At 33.9% G+C, this 25,763-nt stretch overlaps 1 protein-coding gene across 1 annotated transcript; it reads left to right on the top strand.

The window, feature by feature from the left end:
- The first annotated feature begins 1,328 nt into the window (after positions 1-1,328).
- On the top strand, positions 1,329-25,679 carry LOC120260098 (SCAR-like protein 2). Its single transcript, XM_039267540.1, has 19 exons — positions 1,329-1,728; positions 4,094-4,257; positions 5,616-5,739; positions 5,822-5,954; positions 7,309-7,379; positions 7,498-10,063; positions 10,201-10,305; positions 10,994-11,101; positions 11,182-11,224; positions 19,161-19,369; positions 19,934-20,325; positions 20,481-20,565; positions 20,874-21,096; positions 21,481-21,584; positions 21,697-21,784; positions 22,347-22,501; positions 22,815-23,813; positions 24,277-24,663; positions 25,119-25,679. The coding sequence occupies exons 1-19, from the start codon at positions 1,571-1,573 to the stop codon at positions 25,413-25,415; spliced, it is 6,411 nt and encodes a 2,136-aa protein (XP_039123474.1). The 5' UTR covers positions 1,329-1,570; the 3' UTR covers positions 25,416-25,679.
- The last annotated feature ends 84 nt before the right edge of the window (positions 25,680-25,763 follow it).

Raw genomic sequence — 25,763 nt, forward strand, 5'->3', positions numbered from 1 at the left:
GGGAAGTTAAAAAAGGAGAAAAAATGATCATTTGAATGTATTAATATCAAGAATATAAGGTGAAATGTGCTCCTCAAGTTTGGGTACATAACAAAATGAGGTAATGCAAACAAAGATGCTCATCAAATCATTTGTCATTTTCTTGAATGTGGAACACTATCAATTGGATCATTTACAAATTTTAGTGGTTATAAATTATTAGGAACAAAACAAATTTTAAAAAAAGAAGAAGAAAAAAAAATGTTTGCACTAAAGATGGCATGATAACATTTAAATCTAAAAATTAGTAATATTTTTAATTAATAACTACATAATGGTCATAAAAAGAAAAAAAAAAGTTCTACGCAACATTATAATCTCATTGAGTTTTTAGGTAATGTTATTGTTATTAATTTCTATATTTTTTTTCGACATTATTACATAACAATAAGACATTCATCTTATTGTTGGTTGTCATTTACATAATTTGCTTTTTATTCCAACATGAAAACCAAAAACTATAAGTCTAAATTGTTTTTTTCTAGATGAAAAGAACTTTCAATCCATCATCCTCCTATTTATTGCTTATTCTTCAATTTGTATTTTTCTTACATGGTAAAAGAAAATGTTTATAAATAGAAAAAAAATTAAAGCTTAAAAAAAAATCAAATGTTTATTCAAAAAATTTTGATCATGTTTTGTTATGGAATTATTTCAAACAACTAAAATTCTAACTAATATTTTAAATTTAAATTTATGCCAAAGTTACTTGGTTTAAGTGGTTAGCGACCATTAGAGACATGTGCTTGTAGCTCTTTTAAAAAAAAAATTTTAAATTTATCCACCACCCGTCTTCTTTTATTTATCATGATTTTTTCAAAAATTATATTAATAAATAAAAATTATTAATTAAAATTTAATAAATTTAAATTATTTATTATTGTTAGTATTCATTGAGTAAAAAATTAATAAGTTTTTCCAAAACAATTCCCACTTATACATAAAACTCATACACACACACATATATTTTTGGTATTATTTGTCCCATATACATGTGACAAAAGAATCTACCCCTCTTTAAATCATCTCTCCAATTTATGTATATACATATATATATATATATATTTATAAAAAAAAAAATTTAAAATAAAAAAATATTTTCTCCACTTACCATAATTCCTCATTTTCCTCACAACCCATAAATGAAGTGTTACAAGAAAGGACAGCATTTTCAGACAATCCTATTGATAACGAAGGGTATAACCGTCATTTCAACTTCAGCACACCTCCCATTCAACCATTCTTCTCATTCTCTTTTTTTTTTTTTCCGAGTTTTTCTCTCTATATACCACCACCATCACCACCACTCTCACTATTTGCTCTTTCGCTGCCTTGCTTCGCAGGCAACCTTCCTCCATTCTCTTCTCTTCTCGACAGCGAGCTCTCAACCTCCCCTCTCTCTTTCCTTCTCAGCTCTTTGCCTATATAAAGAGGGAGTTTTGGTGGTCGTGGTCGCCATGAGTGTGTGGTTTCTTGTTTTCAGATCGTGGATTGTGTTTAGCTGAGGAGTGAGGGGGGTTGGAGTGGAGCCATGCCGCTGGTGAGGTTTGAGGTTAGGAATGAGTATGGGCTTGGGGATCCGGAGCTTTATGGAGAGCCTGGGAGGAAGGAGGATGCCAAGGCTCTTCTTGATGGAGTTGCTGTTTCTGGCCTTGTTGGGATCTTGCGCCAGCTTGGGGATCTCGCTGAGTGAGTTTTTTTTTTGTGTGTGTTTTTTTTGGGGGTTATTGTTGATTTTTGCTAGTTCAATTGTGGTAGGTGTGGTTTGAGTTTGCTTATTTTTAGTAGGTTTTTATAATGGATGCAATGTGCTTGATTTTACATGGAAAAATTGGGTTTTGTTTATTTTTTTGATTTTGAATTTGGTGTTTTTCTTGTTTTGGATGTTTGAGGATGGTTTGGTGGTTTAGTATTGGGCGAAACTGTGGAGGAGTATGGAGATCTGGTCAATTGTATTTTTGAGTGTGTGTTCAGTTTTTTTGTTGGATGATGGAAATGAGGCAGTTGTGTTGTGGAAAAGAAAAGAATTTGTTGGATTATTAGAGAAAGGAGAGAAGAGCAGCGAAGGAGGTAGTTTGGTGGAAGATTCAAAAGGTGTTAAATAAGAAAGGTTTGCCAAGGCAACAGCGAGGAGTTTTGCATGAATATGGGAAAAAGAAAATTTTAGGAATTTTCATTGTGATATACTAGTTCAAGGAACTAAGGAAGGCAGTGATGGCAAGCCAATTGGTTGGATTTTGCTTCTGCTTTGGAAATAGTGAAATACTATTACGTCTTATGGAAGCATTAATCAAGATAATTTCTCTCCAAAAATATAAAGACAAAAAAAAAAGGTATTGAGGGTAGATTGGAGCACAATGGTGAGGAGCATGGGATTGATGCATGTTCTGGCAAGCCAAGATGAAAACTCTGGCTAGGAAACTGGTTTCAGTTGAATCCCCTATGCATATGGATTAGGAGCTACAGGGATAAGTGATTTATTTTGAGAATTATTCCAGTCATTAAACCACATAATTTTCCTTTCATCTATCAATTCAAAGGGTTTGTTCGTTTGGTATTCTTTGTATGCTTAAAGAAAAGTATCATAGAAAGTAATTAGTCTGTATTAGTACCTATTGTTTATTTTTTATTTTCCTTGAGCACCCGTGTAGCTTCTTGTATCATTGACTTTTGCTGCAAAAAGACTACTATGCTTGTCTTTTGCCCCAGTCTCAAGTTATGCTTAATTTTTCCTCTTGCTAACTCTCTGTGTAACAGGATTTGGCAGTTTCTTTACTAATATAATGTTGTCTTCAATGATCAGAGTAATTAACCTCAACACTCTCTTGAGTTTCTATCTCCAATACGGTGGCAGGGAATGATCTGACATTTGATTAAACATCATCCATACTTATGAAAACTGACCTGGGAGGAGGAATTTGGTGTTCTGCCTCCTTTTAATTGGCCATAAAATGTATGATTAGAAATACCTCTGATATCCTGATTGCCTATCTGCTGTATTCATTGATGCTGTTGATGAAGAAGTCTTTCACTCCATGTGATTTGCCTAAACCAGATTTCCTGTCTTGAACGCTCATAACAATTCCCTGCTCATAAGATTCATTACATTTCAAGTTTGAGTCTGCTTGTATGCTTAAATTCCATCCAACTTGAACTCCCAAAATATGACACCTCTTTGAAGTTTTCTCTTCACATACCGCTGCTCACTTCAGATACTCTGTCACTGTGAATTCGGCTCCATTTAGAGGTAGGTCTCCTCTACATAAATTTTTAGACCTGCTCCATTTAAACCTAGCCTTCTGCTGAGCTTTGCATAAGGGAATTTAGCTGGCCTCACCCAGCGCATGGAGAGGTTGTTTCCTTACATTGCATGAAGCTCACCTTGCTTTTGTAAAACAAATTCAACTTTTAGGTTACACTGAAGCTGATCTGGATGGTATGTTGGACCAAAATTCTTTATGAGAGCATTCTTCAGAAATGGGTGTTTTCCTGATTTTTAGAGCAGTTTAGCTTTCTCTAACAATATCATGATCTGTTTTCCCCTAATACTTGCCTTTGATCTCAGGTGTTTTCTAGGGCTTCATCTTTAATTCCATTTATTGAGACCGTTCTTTGGGTAGAAATTTGAATAGAATCGCATCAGCTTTCCTTTATATTTTATAAAGATAGGCTTTGGCTAGGATATACCAAAAATTGGTTATCGTCTATTTGTTTCAGGTCAATGGAATAAAAGCATTCTATATATAAATCTGTCTTGAACAAGAAACATTATTTAGTTGAAGAACTCTTTCTTAAACAATTACACTATAAATCCTTAGGTATTTGAAATTTTAAGACTAAATTCTGAAGCATATAAAGCCAGATTCAGCAGTACTCAAGTTGTAGCCAAAAATGCATATGTGAATAGTTCTTGAGGTTGATGTGCTTACTGTTGGTGTGGCTATTTATCCTTGAGAGTGTTACTTAATTCAACTTGGTTTTAGGGTCTCTACGTCTGTTTACCATTCATATATTGAAATGTTTCTTCTGAGACTTGGTATTGGGCATATTATAGGTTTGCTGCAGATGTTTTCCGTGATCTGCATGAACAAGTGATGGCCACATCTGCAAGAGGACGCAAAATGATGTCTAGAATGCAGCGCATAGAAGCAGTGCTTCCATCACTGGAGAAGGCTGTTCAGAGCCAAACAAGTCACATACATCTTGCCTATGTTGCTGGTACATCTTATCCTAGTTTATCTTTAAAATCTTCAATGCATAAATTTATCCTTTATGGTAGACTACTTTATGTTGAATGTAACCAATTTTCTTCAAGGGGGAACAGAAGCTGCATGAATTGGCCCTTTAACTTGTAGTTATTGTGTCTTTCATGTGGAATGCCTTTTAATACATTTTAGTATTCAGACAGACCCACTGCAAGATATAAAAGATAGATATTGGGCTCTAGCTGCCTACTTTATCTAATATGGCGATTGGTGTTATTCATTGCTCATTTAGACTTTCTGCAATAGGAATATAGCCTAATTGAGATTGATGTTTGGAAGAGCCAGAAAAGCCTGACCCAGCCTTATGATATCATCTATCTTTGCTTGTTGACGTGCTGATTGAGGCATGAGTTTCTTTAGTTAGATCCATAGTTTGATTTGATTAAAATCAATTTAGTTGGAGTAGAGTATGTGATTTGCACAGGAAATTATTTGAGATTGGTACTCTCCTAAAGCAAGGTAAAAGAATAAAACTTGGTATGACATGATGGAATCTATATATTGTGAATCTCCTAGGCATGTTTTAGTATCTTATTACATTGCTGAATTTTGGTGTTCTTGTCTAACGTCATATATTTCATATCGTGCATGTAGAGGCTAAATTGAATTTTTTTAGAGAGTGGCTGATTGTAGTAAATGAAAACAAGTAAATGCTCTAAATTTTGATGTGAATATGCAAGCATTCTGCGGAACTGTGTTCTTTTCCGCTTCTAACAGGATGTAGTTTATTTATCCTACATAGAAATGGGTAATTTGTCACCTCTATCATTTTGAGAAGACACCCTCCATTTCAGGCTCTTTTAATGTTTTTGCTTAAAGAACAAGATATCTTCAGACTAATAAAACCCTAATCTACAAACCAGAACTGGTTTTAATACTGTCAATTTCAAAGCATTGTGGAAATTTTAAGATTTTTAGCTAGTGAATAATTGTCAATTTGAGTGGATGATGATTTTTAAGACATTGCAAAATTCCTCTTTTGCTTTATAACAAGTTTGGAGGAATTAATAGTAACTATTTGGATGTGTAATGGAGGCTTTAGATCTACATGACCGAAGAAATTTTGGTAAGGATCTCCATAACAAAAATGATTATTCATGACGGCTGGGCGGACTGAATTTATTGAAGCCCTAATATGTTATGGTTACCATCACCCAGTGATCATATTCTCCAGTTAAGGTACAGTAAATGTTTCATATTATATGTTAACAAATAGTTAGTTCTGAAAAGTGACCCGGAAGATCAACACTTAAGACTTGCTGTGGTTGATCCTCATATGTAGTTAAGTTGATGGAAAATGTTGCTTTTCAGGTACGAACTGGCATGCCACTGCTCAAACTGATGAAAGCCTTGTTCTTGGAAGTGATTTGCCTCAATTCATTATGGATTCCTATGAAGAATGCCGTGATCCACCCCGATTATATTTGCTTGACAAGTAAAAATTTTCTTGCCACCATTCAGCCTTACGTGTAATGATATTCTTTTCATACACTGCTCATGTGCCCTTTGTTTTTCAGATTTGATTCTGCTGGTCCTGGTGCTTGCCTAAAAAGATATTCAGATCCGTCTTACTTTAAGAGAGCTTGTGTTACCTTAGAATTGGCAAAAGGTGAAAAGGTTCAGCGAGAAAAGAAGAATCAGAGAAACAAGGTTTAGCATAATTTTGAATTATCATACTTTCGATTAATCACATGGCATATTAGTGCTGGTTGGTTAACGTCATGGTAGATAAAAGTCTTGCTATTCCAAACTCTAAATATAGTCACAACTCAGAAGCCATAATTAGTAAAAATAAAAAATCTTGGACATATAAAAGCAGTTTGATTACAAAATTATACTCAAACATATTACTAGATTTTTATCAACTGAGAAGCACCTCTCATTGGCCATGTAGCTCCTTTGCTTCATAAATTTCTTCTTTAAGCTTTTGATCCTGTAGAAGAATCGGGACATTAAAAGCTGTTGCATCATGTTAATTTTTGATCTTTACTTGTGGACAATACCTTATTTTCATCTATAACCTTGAATATTCCATGGCATAGGCCTCATTTGAATTACATCTGTTATTAAGAGCATCATCCCTTGTATCTTTGTGAAATGGACATTACCCTGTGTACCATTTGATCTAGCATGAAGTCGATTGATAACCTATGGCTGTCACAGTCAATTTTTCATGTCTGAAATACTCATTTGACTTGTTGAAATTTCACTAGACAATTTTTACAGTTCTGGAATAGTTTTTCTTCTTAAAGTCCAGTATCAGTACAAATTGCATACCCAAGTGGATACAGTCCAACACATGATTCTTTTATTTGAACCTGTGCTTACTTTGGACCATTATGCCTTAAATTTGGTTGTGTTACCCAACTTTTCATGTTTATACTAATTTGTGTTCCCTCGCCATCGCTCTTGACTTCATTGAGTGGATGTTTACTTTCCCATTATCCCCTCTCTCCCTCTCTCTCAATTGTCATTTCCTTATCCCTAAGTTTTTACTTTTTGTACTCTTTAAAACAACTTTGTGGTCAACTTAAACTCTTGCTGAAATCCTCATCACCATATTCCTGGTAAGCTTTTCTGAGTACTAATCGGTATTTTCATTGGCAATTCATTTTTAATTGTTACCGTTTAAGCTAAATCATAACTAGCTTCACATTTGCTAAAGTTTATAACATAGATTTTACATTTTCGACAATCTCTCTTCTCTAATCATCATTTTTCTCTGCCTTAACACCAATTTCCATGATTCCTCATTTCATTTTTCTAAGTCTATATGGCATTTTTTCCCCTTAGCCATTGCTCTTTTATTCTTGAATGGCATTTTCAGAGATTTTTCTTCATGATGTTTTCCTTTACCAGTTTCTTCGGAGGATCAGATGAAATTTTATAGCATCAGCTGTACTTGTTCAGATCTGAATTAAAAAATGTAGTGTGTGCATAAAAAACTATATAGGAAACTGCATATGCTACCACCTAGATCTGAATATCTTTTCATCATATGCAGAGAAAAGGGTCACGCCATAGACGGGGAGAAATCCAACACCATGCAATATCTATATCCCCACGCAACACAAGGTATCATTTTCAGTATACTTTTCAGGATTGGAGAAAAAATAAGATGTATATAGCTGGTATTGGTCTTAATTTTTTGTCATGATGGCCTAATGTATTTGTGAACTGATGCATTGGTTAGCAGTGCACGATTTGCATCTCCGGGGTCCGATGGGCATAGTTATTCAACTGAGAATACCTTCGTATCTGATCTGAGACAAAAGCCTGAAGTTGCAAGTGAATCCCCTTCTTTTGATTCAAAGGCTATGCTGAACTATGTCGAAGAAGTTTCAAATGGTACAAATCCTTCAGGATTGCCTGATGATCTAGAATACGATGATTTCTCTATTTCAAAGTTAGACATCAACAATAGTGAACCCAGTGCCACTTTTACGCAAAGTGAATCAAGAGATGGAAGAGATGGGGCTTATGATGCTTGTCAGCAAGAACCATTACAAGAGAAAATTGTTAATACATCGTCCACTGTTACATGGGATGAGAAGACTGAAATATCCAAGCCTGCAAGTCCTAGATCATTTGATGACATCCTTGTCGATCGGGTTGAAGATCCAAATCCTTTGCCTGCTTGCTGTGAAACCTCAAATGCAGATACTGAAATTGCTAAACTTGAAAGAGCTCTTGATCAAGAGGATATCTTGTTTGATATTGCAAATGTACCATCTTCATTAACTGGCGGCAACCATTTTGATGAAGTTAATAGTGAGACAGATAACTTCATGGATGCACTAAATACCATGGAGTCAGAAACTGAGACAGATTCTGAGTATCAAACTAAACGGGAGGTGAGGTTGCTGCCTAGTTACAATATCTCAGCAGTTGAGTCTAGAAATGAAACAGCCCATGAAATAGTTTCATCTGCTTCCGACTCTTCTGATTCAGATACCCCTGTTGTGTCACCTGATTCCTTGAACCAAGATGCACATCTAGAACTTCATAATACACTCCCTTCAGAGAGTTTGGGCCATATGGAGTCACCTTCCTTGGACAATGTCGTTGACAATGATTGTTCAGAAAGCACGCATGATTTGTCAAGGATAAGTAACTCTGAAGTTTGTGGCAACGATCAGTCTGCTGAGTTAAATGCACCAATCTTACTCACTGACTTGTGCAATGGAATTACAACTAGCACATCCAAGGATCTCACCTCTACCTCTGGTGATGCTCCTATCATGCCTGCTGTTAATTTTTGGACAAATGGCAATCTGTTTGGTGTTGAACCATCAAAACCTCCAGATTTCAGTTTTCCTAGTATCAGCAGGGAGGATGCACCACCTAATGCTGGCATCACCGGATTTTATCATTCTAGCTACATGGTGACAAATAAGCTACATAATGTGGAATCAGCTGCAAAACCAGCTGCAACGCAGACACCATACGGAGAGATTGTCAATGGATCAACAGATATCAGCAGTTCTCTAGATCAGGACCCAACAAGTAATTTGAGTAAATCAGGTAATTTATCTGGGAAACGGAGTCTTCAAGGATCTCTAGAAGATAGACATTCCAGAAACACTTCTGCTTTCAAAGATACATCTGATCTACCTGAAGTAAAACTTTTTGTCCCTGGGGCCGAATTGTCTTCTGCAACTGGTGTTGACCATCAAGCCGGTAAATCTGGACAAGCTGCCATGACAATCTCATCTAGTTTCTCTGGTCTGGCACAAAGGTTTCTTTCAAACAGTCTTCAAAAAAGAGTTTCTTTCCCCAGTGCTGAGCCCTCCAGACCATCAGGAAACACAAGTTCACAGATCAGGGGATCACAGGAGAACTCTGTTTCAAATTGGGATGTAGAAAATTCGATGGAAGGTGTGTCTAAGGCTTCCAATGCGCATAAGACCACAAATAAGATTGAACAAACATTGTTGAAGAGGTCATTATCTTCTGGTTCGCGGTACTCTGAGCAATCATCTCCACCCCTAGAACACATGAAGATCTCTTTTCGGCCAATGAATCAGTTTGAGGCATCAAATCTAAAACTGGATTTTTCCAATGATGATCTCCATGAGAATTGTGAAGATTTAATATTTCCTTCATTTCAACTGCTTCCAGGGCCAACTGCTCCTTTGCGGAATGATGATAATTCTGATTCTGATGATGATACATTCTGCAGATCTTATCCTTATTCCTCTGAGGAGCTTATGAGTCCTCGTTCAGATTCAAACTCTGACTTGTGGGAACAAGATATAAATGACACAAGTGAACGCCATGAGATAGATGAATTACACAGAAGTCCATCATCAGTTGCATCCATCTCGAATTATGCTGTATTTGGACACATGAATGAGTACAGCCTAGATCCGAAGAATGGAATTCTGAATTTGGATGATAATGATGAGGGTATATCTTTTCGATCCAACCAAATTATAGATCTTCCTGGCCTTGATTCGGTTAAGTCTCAAAAAACTCATAGGGAAGAACCATGTGGTTCTTTGCCGGTTAATTGTGAAGATCCTCAATTGCAATCCAAAAATGAGCTGCCACCACCACCTCCTCTTCCTCCAATGCAGTGGAGAATAACAAAGCCTGACTTGGCTTCAATAGAAGATACTAATTCGGTAATTACTGAACTTGATGACCATTCAGATGCTTTGCAAGGTCAAAGATCCATTGCTGATAAAAATCAAGAACCAAATGCAATGACTCTGGAAACAACTACCAAGTCAATGATAAGTCCTGACAAGCAACAAGTAATCATTCAACTCTCTTTCTCCCTCATTCTATGCATACACATTTTTGTCTATCTATACAGCCATCTGTGCAAGTTTGACACACGATCAGGCTAATCATATGTTTCTTTTTCTTTTTTTCTCAATTTCTGCACCAGCTGGATAATGGTCATAAATTAAATGGACAAATAGAAGCAAATCAGGGTGCTCATGACAAGGAACCAGATGATAAAGAAGATTTTCTTCAACAGATCAAGAACAAGGTTTATACTGAACTTTTCTTTTTGAAACTGCCTTCCTCTAAACATATCCACTCCTTGTGTAAGATTTACATTGTCTGGTGTGGCACAAGCGAATTTTGTGTTGTTCCACATATATAATTGATTTGTAGTCTTGTTTGCAGAAAGGTAAGGTCAAAGTTTCGTTAGAAATTAAAATGCATTGTCACTTCTGTTTTTTCTTTTTTTAATGTTGCTTTTTTCTCTAAATCATCTATAGGACCTAGGGTCTCCTGTTTATCTGTTACAATAATAATTGAGTTTCTATTGGCCAATAGCACTGAGGTCTCAGGAGAAAATATGATTGTTGGGCAAGTAGGTTTACAATCAAATGTATAGTATACATCTCGTCTATTCTCTATACCCCAGAACTTGAACAATTCCTGTGACTATTAAATTGATGACTGGAGAGGTTAGTCTTTGCCTGCCTTTCGAGGCTGACATGCTGGTAACTGAAGAATAGCATGTCAGTCTTAGGTATCATTTAAACTCTTATGCCTTCTCTCTTTTGAGGAAAAGAAAACTTTTGTCAGTTTCCAAGCTAGTTTAACCATAAGGATTATTTTATTTGGGAATTCTCTGAATAATTGGTTTCTATGATGTTATCAGCAGATGATTGAATTGATTCACAAGATATATTCTATTCTTTACCTTATAAATGGGTTCTCTGTAGACATTTAGTCTGAGGCGCACAACAACAGCAAAGCCAACCAATGTGTCGCAACCAACCACCAATGTCCACGTTGCCGCCATATTGGAGAAGGCAAATGCAATCCGTCAGGTTTGCACTGCCAATGTTCAATCCCCTATCCCCTTTGCTGTCTTTGGTTCCCTTTTGTTTGACCTATGTCATTTGGTCAGGCATGTGTCGGTAGTGACGATGGTGGTGATGATGACACCTGGAGTGACAGTTGACTTGTAAGATAAACCCAATCACAGTATTTTGTTTGCTGCAGACTGCCCGCCGGAGCCACATAATATCTGTGAGTAGCATCAGCTGTATTTCTGTAATTATAATTTGTAGGTCTTCTGTTCTTAAATTTATTAGGCTTTATTCATATTGTTTCTAGAATCAATCTGTCTTTTCTGTATTGTAAATTCATGTTCCAATCAGTTATTATTAGTGCTCAAAATAAGCAGGTTGGCATGTTCTGTTCTGAGTGAATATTGTTCTCTTACAACTTTTTGGATCATGAACTGCATCAAGTCTTTTGCTTATCAATTCATATTATGTAGTTTCAAGCTTGTTCCTGAGGAGGATAATTGAATCCTCATAATAGCTTCTGCTTATTATTATTATTATTATTGAGCAGTCTTTTGTCGAAACTTTCACTGTTGAAGCTATGTGTTTATTCTGATTCCATTTATCCAACTCTGATGAATATGTTGATATATCTATTTCTATTTAAGCCATGATACTTTATACGATCGTGTTATTTTGTGTATCTCGCATATACACTTGCAGAGAAAAGGTAGAATAAAAATAGATTTCGGTGAATATGATGGAAATACGGAGATCGTCGTCGTAGCCAATGCCAAAATTATTTTTTTTTTTTGCAAATAATTACCAGGATTATGTCCAACTGAGTACATTGATAAATCTTTACATGTGTAGTTTACTAGACAAAGGCAATTCCTTTTATTGGGTCACAATAATACTTGATGGCCAAATAGTTTTAAGCATTATGCTTCACATCTCTCAGAACATAAGCTTATCTGTACCATTAGTTAGTTGCTTTTTCCATGAAAACTTTTTTCTCTGGAATGTCATTGCCATTCTATTGTTTGTCTTATAGAACCATCTTTTTGCCCTGTCATTTTGTTTTATTTCTTTCTTGGATAGCTTCTATATAATATAAAGTGATGATTCCGTAGATAACTTTAATTATGGTTCATTCTGTAAAAAGTAAAAACCAATGGGTATTGTACCGAAGAAATTCTTTTTGATAAAGCCGAAGAAATTCTTCGTTCTTTTTTTCTTTCTAAAAAGAAGATTAAATAATTATAATGGATTTCAAATTAAAACTTTAGGTAAATCAACTGCAAAATGCTTCTGTAGAGTGTCCAATATCTGTTTTACATCTTCTATGTGAAAATATTCCATTTTTATAAGATTTTTCTATCCTTACTCAAAAGGTTATATATATATATATATATGTTTTTTAGGTTTTTAAATTCTAAATTCTAGAGATTTGTGATGATGGTCATTAAATTATAATTTAATTATTGTTATTTATAGAAATAATTGGTAGAATTACTGTTATTTATTGTGATTAAACACTTTTAGTGGTCATTTGATGCAAATCTAACAACCAGCCACTGAGAAACGTCTTTAGATGACACAGCCTCCCAAGGGCACACACACAAACACACATATATTTTATCATTTATTTTACTTTTAATATCATTGGGATTTACTCATTGTTGAAAGGCCCAAGATTTGATCATTAATTTTTTTTCCTTACTTTTGGCTTTGTGATAATCAACAAATGTCATATGATTTTTTGAGTATAAATCTCTCATTTTCTAACATCGGTTGCTTGGAAAAATAATCTATAGTTATAAATTAAAAGAATTAAAACAATGTTATTCATTACGAATAGCCTTCACGAATATCAATTCCAGAACTGGAGTTATTAACCCCGAAGTTGAGAATGCTAATCCCAACTCTGGGTTAGTATTCGTGTTAGATTTCATAAAGGCTGCTATTGGTGATGAATGGCATTTCTCAAAAACTTAATATCATTTTAAAAAAAAAATCATAAATCATTCCTTGTAACCACCACCTCTTCTTATGGATTCCGGCTTTTCCCACTTTTATAAAGGAAACAATAAAATTTTGCATCAAGATATTCTCTGCCCTTTATTTATCTTTCTCAATATTTTTCATACTAAAAATAATTAAAAAGAAGAAAAATATTCCTTATGTAGCCAAGGGTGTGTGTATATATATGTATATAAGGCCAAGGTTCTTCATAGTTCTTAGCATAAAGCTAAGAGAATAAGAATGGCTAGAACTTAGGAAAGTGTTAAATAAAAGAAAGGCTAGAAGATAAACAAGTACATATCATTGATACAAAGAAAAAAAAGTAGAGCTTATCTTTATTTTGTTATTATTATTTTTAGAAAAAAAAGGACCATTCATTTAGTGGCCTCTTATATTTCATGCTAGCTCTTTTCTTGATTTGGCTCCACCTAGTCATGAAAAAGCATGAATTTTGTAGGGCATTGGATACTATAATATAGGTGAAAGGAGCAGCATGAAATACAAGAGCCAACTAGATATCACTCTTTTCTTCACTTGGTTTGATTATGTAAAACATAAATAAGTTCCAATTTTATTTATTAAATTTATTTATTTTTTCAATTAAAGAATAAGCTAACATTTTGTTTCAATTGTATTCGTTTATTTTTAGACTAAGAGCTAAGCATTTAGAAGAATAGAATCATTTTCTCTTTAATCTTATTTATTTCGATGTTATCACTTATTTTGATGCTATATGATAAGCTTATATATATATATATATATATATATAATTTGATATAGATTTTTTTAGTATTTTTTCTAAGTTAAAGTTTTTTATATTTAAATATGTTAATTCGGATGTACTTCAATAATTATGAAGTTATTTGGTTTTCATCTATACTTCTTTTCGAAACACTTCTATTAGTTGCTCTGTAAAACTATTTTAGACATTTTTGAAATGTTTTTGTTTTTAAAAATAAAAAATCGATCTAATAGCATGTCTCTTGCGGAGCATTATTTGTCCTCATATTTGGGGGGGGGGGGCTCAAGTCACCTAAAATTATAATTACAAGCTAGCTAGAAAGAAGATAACAAAAAATATATCTCCAAATCATGATACCCACTTTCATGTGTTTTATAACATTGATTTGTCTTCTTATGCTTGGGAAATGAGAGGAGGTCTAAAAAAGTTAACATCTATCAAATATCTTTATCTTATTTTAACAACAAAGAGATTAGGAAAAAATTATCATGGTTTATTTTAATTTTTAATTATTACTCAATGTTAGTAATGAGTAACAGAACGTGATGATTAGTTATATATATATATATATATATATTAATATATAATTATTGGAAATATAGTACCACATTGGTTATGTGATAGAAGTGTAATGAGTTTATATATAGGTATAGGGGTTGAGCCTATTAGAGCTTTAAGAAAAAAAAAATTAGGAATAAAAAAATGATCCTGATAAAAAAGATAGTTATAGTGGGACCTAATAAAAAGATCTTCTGAGGTTCCAGAAGGAACACACCTCTGGTGTACAAATTTTATATATAGGTATAGGGGTTGAGCCACTAAATCTTGAGATTTTTTGATATAAGACCCCTAAGCCCATACAAAGCCCATATAGGGCTCACTAGTACCAAAAATATAAAATTTAACAATAATGGGATTGTTATCTTGGAAAAGATTAATGAGATCTTAAAGAACATAGTTCATGTTTTGCTTTGATCTCAAGTTTTAGAAATTTATTATATGGTTGCACATATTTTGTATTATTATTATTTTTTTTTTACAAATAGACAACAAATGATAAGGGAAATTAGAGACGTGCATGTGTGAAATTAATATCTCTATATATATGTGCTCTTATTTGCATGGGTTTTATGATTTTATTTTGAGTCATTTTTAAAATGAACATCTTACACAATGAACTTGACGGTAATAAACCAAGACATTGTTGACATATTTTATATTAATATAGTGATGTAATTTGGGAAAAAAAAATATTCTTGAAGTTAATAAATAAAAAATTATTACAAATTGTTACCGATTTGAAGGCATTTTGAAATCATTATATATGATTTTCATCATCACTTTTATAATCATATATGATTATTCTTTGAGGAATAATCCTTGGATTATGCCATTTTGAATACATAAATTTCTTGGGAATATAATGCTTTTCAACTTATCAATTAATAAAGAGACTTAAGTGTAAAGATAGTTATATTCCTTCATTTCAATAAAGAAGACCCCTTATCAATACCATATTCTTTTATGCTTTTTAAAATCCATATTCCATACTAAATCCATCAAACAAATTGACCAAATAAAAAAAAAACTCTTTATAATTATAAATAATATGAATTGTATAATGTTTCTTTGATTTTTTAAATGCAATTGCTTTTCAAAACAAGGTTTTTATATTGGTAGAACCTATATAATTTGAAATTTCCAATATTATCTTCTAACTCATTTTTCAACTATTCTTCTTCATCTGGTTCAAACTTAGAAAAACAGTCATCACATGTGAAAAAAGATTTTCCTGACAAATTTAGAAAAACAACAAAAAAAGATTAAGTAGAATTCAAGATGGAGAAGTAGGAATCAACAAATTTTTGGCCAACTTGGAATTTTATCTTATAGAAAACATGTGCAAAAAAATTTGAATTTTTTGAAGTTTGCAAAATTCATATTTCTTTGTTTGAAAAATTTTCTTTCTTTCTTTATATTTTTAAAAATAATTTGGGTTTGTACCCTCATTAATTTGACAAAATGTATTATATATATATATATATAGTGAATGATATCATTAGTCATGCCAAAATGGCTTCTCTAATATCAATTAATTAATATAAATGTAAACTATTACATCATGATCATGTTTGATAAATATCAAATTCAATCTAATATTAATATCTTGCATTCATTGTAAGGTCAATAACATTGTTGTATCCTCAAACTAATGAAAGCCACATGTCATTCAATTATTCATGATAATAAATTAAATACCACATATGTTATCACCTTTAATTATATTAATATAAATGTTTTTTAATATTATTATAGATTTTAAAAATAAATTTATCTAAAAAATTATTATGTATATAAATTTCATCCACAATTATATCTAGCACACCAATTAAATGATCATTGGGTCCCATGGTACTAATTCGTGGTAAACTTGAATAATCAAATCTAATCAATTTAGTTTGGTGGAGATTCTTATTATTATTTTTTTTTAATTTTTTAGTTTCTTTTCTTTTCTTTTTTCTTTTAGTTTAAAGGTTTCTTTCACTTGAAAGCTTGAGCATTGTTTTATTGCCCACTTTGTTGAAAATTGACTTAAATGATGTTTGAGTTTATGTTCTACATGAAATGTGTTATTTGTTTAATTTATAATTGACTAAACTTCTAGGAAAATTTCAACTTAAAGAATATCATAAATGAATATTAGTTCTTTTTTTTCAAACTATATGTTTGAAAAATTGAGATTTTGTTGTAAAATGTATTTCATGCAAGTCATATTGCACTACTACAAATTATATCAAATTCATTAATGATATGTGTCAACATTAAAAATCCCTTGAAAAATACAGCTAAATACATGACACATAATGTAATTCAAGATACTAAAACGCAAAAGGTGGTGATAATTCAAAGATTATCATAAATGGATAAACCAAAAATTTATTATTAAATTAATTAATTATTCTTTATGGTGGCAATTAGTGAGAGAGACTTTGATAACCTTTTAAAATCTTATCATAACTTAATACATAACTTAATACGATGAGATTAGAGAGTAAATCTAAACATTTACCTAAAATACGAAAGAGGTACATTACTACATTGACATGGGTTCACAATATATATAGCAATGTATATATATAGGCAAAAGGTCCCTAGATTACCGGTCCTCATATAGGTAAAAGATAATCTATGTAAGTCCCTCAATTACTGTTTTCTAGGGATATTTGATTTAAAACCGTTTGATTATTATCCAACAATTGTTTGTTTATGTAAGTACTGTACATCTTTTACTGGTCATGATACTTTATAACACTGTAGAACATGTTTTTAGTACTGTTTATGATGATCAAAGCTGTTGGATGTGCGTTTTCAGTACTATTTTTGATGATCAAAGCCGTCGGATTACCATCCGACGACAACTATGGATGTCCCTAGATTTGAAATCTAAGAGCCTCCCTAGATTACCGGTCCTCATATAGACAAAAGATAATCTAGGTAAGTCCCTAGATTATTGTTTTCTAGGAATGTTTGATCTAAAACCGTTGGATCATTATCCCACGGTTGTTTATTTATATGAATATTGTACATCTTTTACGGTTCATAATATTGTACAACACTGTAGAATGTGTTTTTGGTACTGTTTATGATGATCAAAGTCATTAGATTACCATCCGATGGCTACTGTGGACATCCACCAAATTTATAATGTAAATAATTATTATCTGAGATCGTCCCAAACTACCGGTCCTTATATATATATATATATATATATTGGGTTTTGTGTTCTTTAATCTTTTATTTAAAGCTTAATCTATGTTTCACCCTAGCAATATGAGACTTTAGTCTTTCACCGAATTTTTTATTTGGTTTTTACCCTAATAAAATTCTGGAAAGTTCTATAAATATATATACGCATATACAATTAGGGAAGGCATTAACCATATATTCAATCCCACAGCAAATCATGTCAAGTGGATACCTTAATGAGATAATAATGAGAGATATCCAGTGAAAGAGACATTTGACTGCTTGCAATTATGCTAATTTATTACTCTTTTCGTTTTTAAATACATATCGTTAAGAATGTTACATAAAAATTAAAAATAACATTAAATTATCTAAAATTTAATTAAAAAAAAACAATCAAATTACAAAACTATTTCTCTTTTGAAACCATATATTTCTCTTAAGACTATAAATATTACATTTTTTATTTATATAACTTAAAAAATTGAAGATAAGTAAAATTGAAAAAAACAAATAAATATTACCTTGATATTATAAAATGACAACTATTTTAAAATAATTTTTTTTTTTCTAAAACAACATGTATTTTGAAACGGAGGGAGTATATATGCCACAAAATATATGATTAATTAATTTTTTAATTTACATGCATAAGATTCCCTTGCACACAATACTTTCCAAAATGCATCCAAAATTCTTATCAGCCAAAACTCATGTTTATACAGTTAGTCAAATAAATAAATATTTTTAAGAAATTTATATGTAGATTAATAATAAAACTAAAAAAAAAATGGGATTATTAGTGCAGATTAATTTATCCTTATATTTTATGATAAAACAAACACCAAAGTTTATATATTCGACTAAGTCTATTGGATTATTATTACATCAGTGCAAGCACGAGAGACTTATTATTTTAATATTATAAAAAAATAATTATTTACATTATAAATTTGGTGAACGTCTACACGTAATTATTAATTAAAAAAAATATATATTAATAGGAAACAAAACAGCATCCACTTGGTATATTCCAGTTCACGGTTTTCGCCATTTCCGAATCTAAACACTAAACAAAAATCTAATTAAAAAATAAAGCAAATAATAATAAGAAAAATCCTTGTGATACAATAACCCGATAACCCGCTAACCCGCTAACCCGATGCAAAACCAGTATAAGTTACAATGGAATGGAGTTTAAACGGATTCGGATTTTGAAATAATTTGGATCCGAATGGGATCCGTTAAAAGGCGAGAGTTTTGGCGCAAATTGGGTTTTCTATAAATAACCCTATCAAAACCCCCTAAATAAAAGAAGCCAAAACCCACGCCTTTCTTTGATCGATCTCTCTCTCTCTCTCTCTCTCTCTCTCGCCCCCCCTTTCTTCGATCCTCTCACGGGATTCTTCGCAGGGATTCAGATCGAAAGCTAGGGTTTCAGGAGTTCAATCTCGTGGGCTTTGCTTATCGACCCATCGCCATCCGAATCCTCGCCCTTTCGCCCTTCAAAGGGGCGGATTTCTCGTGTCCTGATTTGCTTTTTTTTTCCTTGTTTGGTTTATCGCGATTTTTGTTTTATATAAGGGGATTTGGGTGGTGGATTGGTTGGTGGAAGAGTGAGAGAGATGGCTCGGAACTCTGTGGAGAAGATGACTTCCATCGATGCGCAGCTGCGGCTACTCGCGCCTTCGAAGGTCTCGGAGGATGATAAGCTTGTTGAGTATGATGCTCTGCTCTTGGATCGGTTTCTTGATATTCTCCAGGACTTGCATGGAGAGGATATCCGAGAGACGGTATAAAAATTTCCTTTTGGAATGGGGTTTGGGAGTTTGATTTCTTCTGGTAATGGTGGAAGTCTATGTTGGGGGAAGTGGGATTTGGTTTATTTTTCGATGATATCTAGATAATGACTTTGATTTCCATGCTGATGTGCTAGAATTTTTTTTTTTTAATTATACTTTAATTTAGTACTGTGCTGTTTGTTGACTGTTGAAGAAACATCTTCAAGTGAATTTCTTTTAGTTTGCTCTCTTTCTTTATGGAATTCAATGGCAATTGGAAAATTTGAGCCTGTTTTTTGTTGGTGAAAAAGTAGGCAACTTGATGGTTGATACCATGTCTACCCTTCTTTTTAAAGAGAAAGGACCTTGTGAAATTTCTTGGTTTTCAATGTAAATCGGGTAGTATTTACAGATCAATCTTTGTTATAGTAGTTGTCGTGCAATGGATTGGTTGTGTAATTTATACTTTAGTATGATGTTTAGCATTTGCTCTTTCCATTAAGGAAGATATCAGCGCATTTAATTTCATGTTATTTAGTGCATGTTGCTCAAATTCTGATCATGTGTTGCCCTTAGGTACAAGAGTGCTATGAGTTATCAGCAGAATATGAAGGGGAACATGATCCCAAGAAACTGGAGGAGCTTGGGAATGTGCTGACAAGTTTGGATCCTGGAGATTCCATTGTAGTTACCAGCTCATTCTCACACATGCTCAATTTGGCCAACCTGGCTGAAGAGGTCCAGATTGCTTACCGCAGAAGAATCAAGAAGAAGAAAGGTGATTTTGCAGATGAAAATTCTGCGACTACTGAGTCAGACATTGAGGAGACCCTTAAAAGACTGGTGGTGCAACTGAAAAAGTCACCTGAGGAGGTTTTTGATGCTCTGAAAAGCCAGACAGTTGATTTGGTTTTCACTGCTCATCCCACTCAGTCAGTTAGGAGATCACTTCTTCAGAAGCATGCTAGGTTTGTTAGCTACACTTTTGAGTAGTTTGTTTAGCTTTGAAATTAAGTCGGTCACTGTTTTGTACCCGTACAATACGATGTAGTTCTTAAATATAGAACTTAGTTCATAATCTTCTTTCTCACTAAGATTTGGGACATCTCCTGATGCTATGTAGGATAAGGAATTGTTTGACGCAGTTGAATGCAAAGGACATTACTCCTGATGACAAGCAGGAGCTCGATGAAGCTCTTCAAAGAGAGGTAATTTGATCATGATATTATTTCATATTTTGGTACATGAATTTTATTGTGATGCTATTGCTGTCTTTTGGATCCAATAGTTTTCTGAATAACTTTACTGTTATGTAAATTAAATGCATTGTACCTGATGCTAGGTTTTTTCTGTTACTAATGCATGTATTTGCTTCCTTTTTATTTTTCTAGTGACACATTTGATGAGATCTAAGCTTCTTGATTGGATTGGATAATGCAAAGTTTGTGTGTTTTTGAAAACTATTTGGCCCATCTCACCCATTCAATTTCTTTTGTCTTGATTTATTTCATTGCAGATCCAAGCTGCTTTTAGAACTGATGAGATTCGAAGAACTCCACCCACTCCACAAGATGAAATGCGAGCAGGGATGAGTTATTTCCATGAAACAATATGGAAGGGTGTTCCGAAGTTCCTACGTAGGGTTGATACTGCTCTGAAGAACATTGGGATAAAGGAGCGTGTTCCTTACAATGCTCCTCTGATTCAATTTTCTTCTTGGATGGGTGGTGATCGTGATGGTACTTCACTATGGATTCCTGTCATGTTTTATGCTTCACAATTGCCTCTTTGAAAATTATGATATTTTGTAATCTGATGTGTTTTAGTTTCATGGGTTGAAAAATCACAAGTTTATAAATAGGTGAAAACTAAATTATTTCATAAAGTTTCTATTTTTGTCTAGTGCTTTTTTTAAGATTGAATTATGTGGTTTAAATACTTGATGTCGTGTCATGAAAATTTTATATGGACAATTTTGAACTAGCTATTCATCCACACATTCCATATCCTGCTATATGTTTCACAATTAGCCAGGCAATGCTATGCTCAGTATGTGCATTGACACTTTTCAATAGCAACATTGTATAATTACATGCATTTTGACACCTTCATTTGGATTGTAGGAAACCCTAGAGTCACTCCTGAGGTTACAAGAGATGTGTGTTTGTTGGCTAGAATGATGGCTGCAAATTTGTACTTTTCCCAAATTGAAGATCTAATGTTTGAGGTATTAATATCTGTCAAATTGGATTAGCTAAAGTTTCTAATTTTTCGCATGTAAGTTCCTTCTTCTGACATCAGTTATTATGTATTACTGACATCACTTAATATTCTTGCAGATGTCCATGTGGCGATGCAGTGACGAACTTCGATTGCGAGCAAACGAACTACATCAATCATCAAAGAAAGATGCCAAACACTATATTGGTATTTGCTTACTTAAGTATAGAAGGGGGAATATAATGTCTTCCATAGGAATATTCATCTGCACAATCTTTATTATTATGTCTTATTGCCCTCGGCCCCTTAAAACTTTTCCATGAACTTGAGATTTGAAATATATGGGTTGATTTTTGCATTGAAGCCTGCTAAATTTCTGCTTTCTGACAACTGGAATCATTGTCATGCTCATGAACAGGAATTTTTAGCACTCGTGCTTATGTAATGCACAGTGAAAGTCTGTGGTAGTGAGATTCTTCTTTGTTTGTCATTCGTTTTGCATACTTTCTTCATGTCCTCATTAAATTCTGCACTTGGTTATAACTGAAGTAAATTCCAGTGTATATCTTGATTTAAAAATTAATAAATCCTTGGAAATGTTAATTGTAATGCTGTATTTGACTATTATTATTAATTTGTTTCTGTTTTGTCAAAAAAAAAAAAATCTCTTTGCAGCTGTCATTGATTTTATTTTCTTTGTTATATGCTAAGATTTGTACAGGAAATATATTTTGGTCACTAGTTAATTTTTTCCCTTCTCTGATCGCAGAGTTTTGGAAACAAATTCCTATAAATGAACCCTATCGTGTTATTCTTGGTGATGTGAGAGACAAGTTGTACAATACACGTGAACGTTCTCGCCATATGCTTTCAAATGGATTCTCTGACATTCCTGAGGAGAGCACGTTCACCAATGTTGAGCAGGTTTTATTCTCACATATCAGCGCTTCTTTCAGCATTAGACTGCTGTAGTTTTTATTTTTAAATAAAATTTTCAAGCTTTGATTTTGAATCTCTGAAATCATTTTTGGTGGGTGAAATTTGTGTTTCTTTCATTAACTTAGCTTCCAAGGTCGACGTCTAATTGGGTTAGCCACCCTTCTATGTGTTGCTGGTATCCATGTGTGTATACCATCTTTATCCCCAATATTGATGTGTGTAGCGAGCATGTTTGTGTGAATGGCGGAATAATTGTTCTATCTCATCTTAGTCTCCTTGTTATTCCTTTCTCTTGCAGTTTCTGGAGCCCCTTGAGCTCTGTTACAGATCACTTTGTGCTTGCGGTGATAGTCCTGTAGCTGACGGGAGTCTTCTTGACTTCTTACGTCAAGTATCAACCTTTGGTCTGTCACTTGTTAGGCTTGATATCAGGCAAGAATCAGATAGACACACTGATGTCATTGATGCAATCACCAAGTATCTGGGTATTGGATCATACCGTGACTGGCCAGAGGAGCGACGCCAAGAATGGCTTTTATCTGAGCTTAGGGGCAAACGCCCTTTATTTGGTCCTGACCTTCCTAAAACTGAGGAAATTGCGGATGTTTTAGATACATTTCATGTAATAGCAGAACTTCCTGCAGATAGTTTTGGGGCTTATATTATCTCAATGGCCACTGCTCCATCAGATGTGCTTGCTGTTGAGCTGTTGCAACGCGAATGCCATGTGAAGCAGCCACTGAGAGTTGTGCCATTGTTTGAGAAACTTGGTGATCTTGAGGCAGCTCCTGCAGCTGTAGCCCGGCTCTTCTCTATCGATTGGTATAAGAACAGAATAAATGGAAAGCAGGAGGTTATGATAGGATACTCAGACTCTGGGAAGGATGCAGGACGCCTTTCTGCAGCTTGGCAGCTATATAAAGCCCAAGAAGAACTTGTAAAGGTTGCCAAGGAATATGGAATAAAGCTTACAATGTTCCATGGGCGAGGGGGGACTGTTGGAAGAGGAGGTGGTCCTACTCATCTGGCTATATTATCTCAGCCACCAGATACTATCCATGGATCACTTCGTGTCACAGTTCAAGGAGAGGTTATCGAACAATCTTTTGGTGAGGAGCATTTGTGCTTCCGAACACTTCAGCGTTTCACAGCTGCTACTCTTGAACATGGTATGCACCCTCCAATTTCTCCAAAGCCAGAATGGCGTGCTCTAATGGATGAAATGGCTATCGTGGCAACGGAAAAATACAGATCGATTGTATTCCAAGAACCACGTTTTGTTGAATATTTTCGCCTGGTAAGCATCTTTTTTTATTAGTTAATTTTCTTGCTCTCTGCAATTGCTATTAAGTTCCTTCTTTCGTACAGATGATTGAAATTCTCTTTGCATTCCAAACTTCGAGTGCCTACTCGCTCTTAGCTTATATGTGCAACTATTAGAATTCTTGGGGGCAAACTTGAAAATGGCAATGGACAAAACTGGTTTATGGATGAAAATCTAGTAACATTTATGAAATAAGACAATAGTTTTAAAATATTACCAGGCCATATCTTTCGCTTTCAGGAGGATGCATATTCTCCTCGAATAATTAGTGTTACCTTCTTAATTTTATGTTGTCGGACATGTTGCCCTTTTATTGTATTGATGGCTAGCAAGCAGGAAAATTACTCATCTTTTCTCTGGGATCAGATATATCTTATCTTATGAATAAAATTGTACTATATTTAAATTTTAAGATTTTTATTATTATTTCTTTCAGGCGACACCTGAACTAGAATATGGCAGGATGAACATCGGAAGCAGGCCTTCTAAAAGAAAGCCTAGTGGAGGTATTGAATCCCTGCGTGCAATACCCTGGATATTTGCATGGACACAGACCAGGTTTCACCTTCCTGTGTGGCTTGGCTTTGGTGCTGCATTCAAACATGTTCTTGAAAAGGATATTAGGAACCTTCACATGCTACAAGAGATGTACAACGGATGGCCGTTTTTTAGGGTCACAATCGACTTGGTTGAGATGGTCTTTGCTAAGGGAGATCCAGGCATAGCTGCTTTATATGACAAACTGTTGGTTTCTGATGATCTATGGTCATTTGGCAAGCGGCTGAGGGCTGACTATGAAGAAACAAAGAGCCTTCTTCTTCAGGTTACCTTCATTACCTTGTGCATTTAATTAACAATTCCATATTTCATCTTCAATGGAGAGAGTACGAAAGTTAACATAGTTAGGATTGTTGTCATGCCTATGTCAGATGATTAGATCAGTGATTGTATGACCTATTAATAATTGTCTTATTACCCTCGATTTTATTTTAAAAACTATAGAAGAGCCTTAAATTAAAATTTCCTTACGACAGTCTTGAGGATATTTACAAGAATTGTTTTATCCGATCATCTTGGATTCACATGGGTCATTTTTGAAGAAGATGTGCGCAACTAGTCTTACGTGTTTTTGGGAGTTCGGAAGCATGATTATGAGCTAGAAAGCTTTTTTTGTCTTTTAAGATAGTCTCCATTCTTGCAAGTCACTGTTAATCACATTTGAACATTAAAAATCATATATGCCGTTGCTAACTGAAGCATAACTACTTAAATTTTCAGGTTGCTGGTCACAAAGACCTTCTCGAAGGTGATCCGTACTTGAAACAAAGACTACGTCTGCGAGACGCTTACATAACCACTCTGAATGTCTGCCAAGCATACACACTGAAGCGAATCAGAGACCCATGCTACCATGTGAATTTACGGCCTCATCTTTCGAAGGACATCATGGAACCTAACAAGCCAGCAGCAGAACTTGTAAAGCTGAATCCGACAAGCGAATATGCCCCCGGACTTGAAGACACTCTCATCCTGACAATGAAGGGTATTGCTGCAGGTATGCAGAATACCGGTTAATTGTTAAAGATCGAACTTCCGTTTATAACTGTTATGCAGTATACTAGAACAAAGAGTACAGTATGTTATCGATGTTGCATACTGTATCTATCCGTATATATATATATATGCTTAAGGTATTTCGGTTGATGCATAATTAGCTTTTGCAATCAGTTGGTTGTATTATTATGACATCAATCAGTAAGAACAATGCTTCTGTTTTGAAGCTTAGTATGTGTGTATGGAATGTATATCAATGAGAAGTTATATTGCTTGTTGGTAATCTCTTTTGTTTGTCTTGAAATAACAGCCAGGTGTCTTTGTTGTTGTTGTTGTTTTTTTATTTTTTTTGCTTTTTTTTTATATAAT

This window comes from Dioscorea cayenensis, chromosome 5 (genome assembly GCF_009730915.1).
Source record: "Dioscorea cayenensis subsp. rotundata cultivar TDr96_F1 chromosome 5, TDr96_F1_v2_PseudoChromosome.rev07_lg8_w22 25.fasta, whole genome shotgun sequence".
Taxonomy (NCBI): domain Eukaryota; kingdom Viridiplantae; phylum Streptophyta; class Magnoliopsida; order Dioscoreales; family Dioscoreaceae; genus Dioscorea; species Dioscorea cayenensis.

Bases quoted from the DNA above. Each gene is read 5' to 3' on its own strand.
- LOC120260098 (XM_039267540.1), top strand. From the start codon at position 1,571: ATGCCGCTGGTGAGGTTTGAGGTTAGGAATGAGTATGGGCTTGGGGAT. The intron at 1,729-4,093 runs GTGAGTTTTTTT...GGCATATTATAG, and splicing joins CAGCTTGGGGATCTCGCTGA to GTTTGCTGCAGATGTTTTCC. The intron at 5,740-5,821 runs GTAAAAATTTTC...TTTGTTTTTCAG, and splicing joins CGATTATATTTGCTTGACAA to ATTTGATTCTGCTGGTCCTG.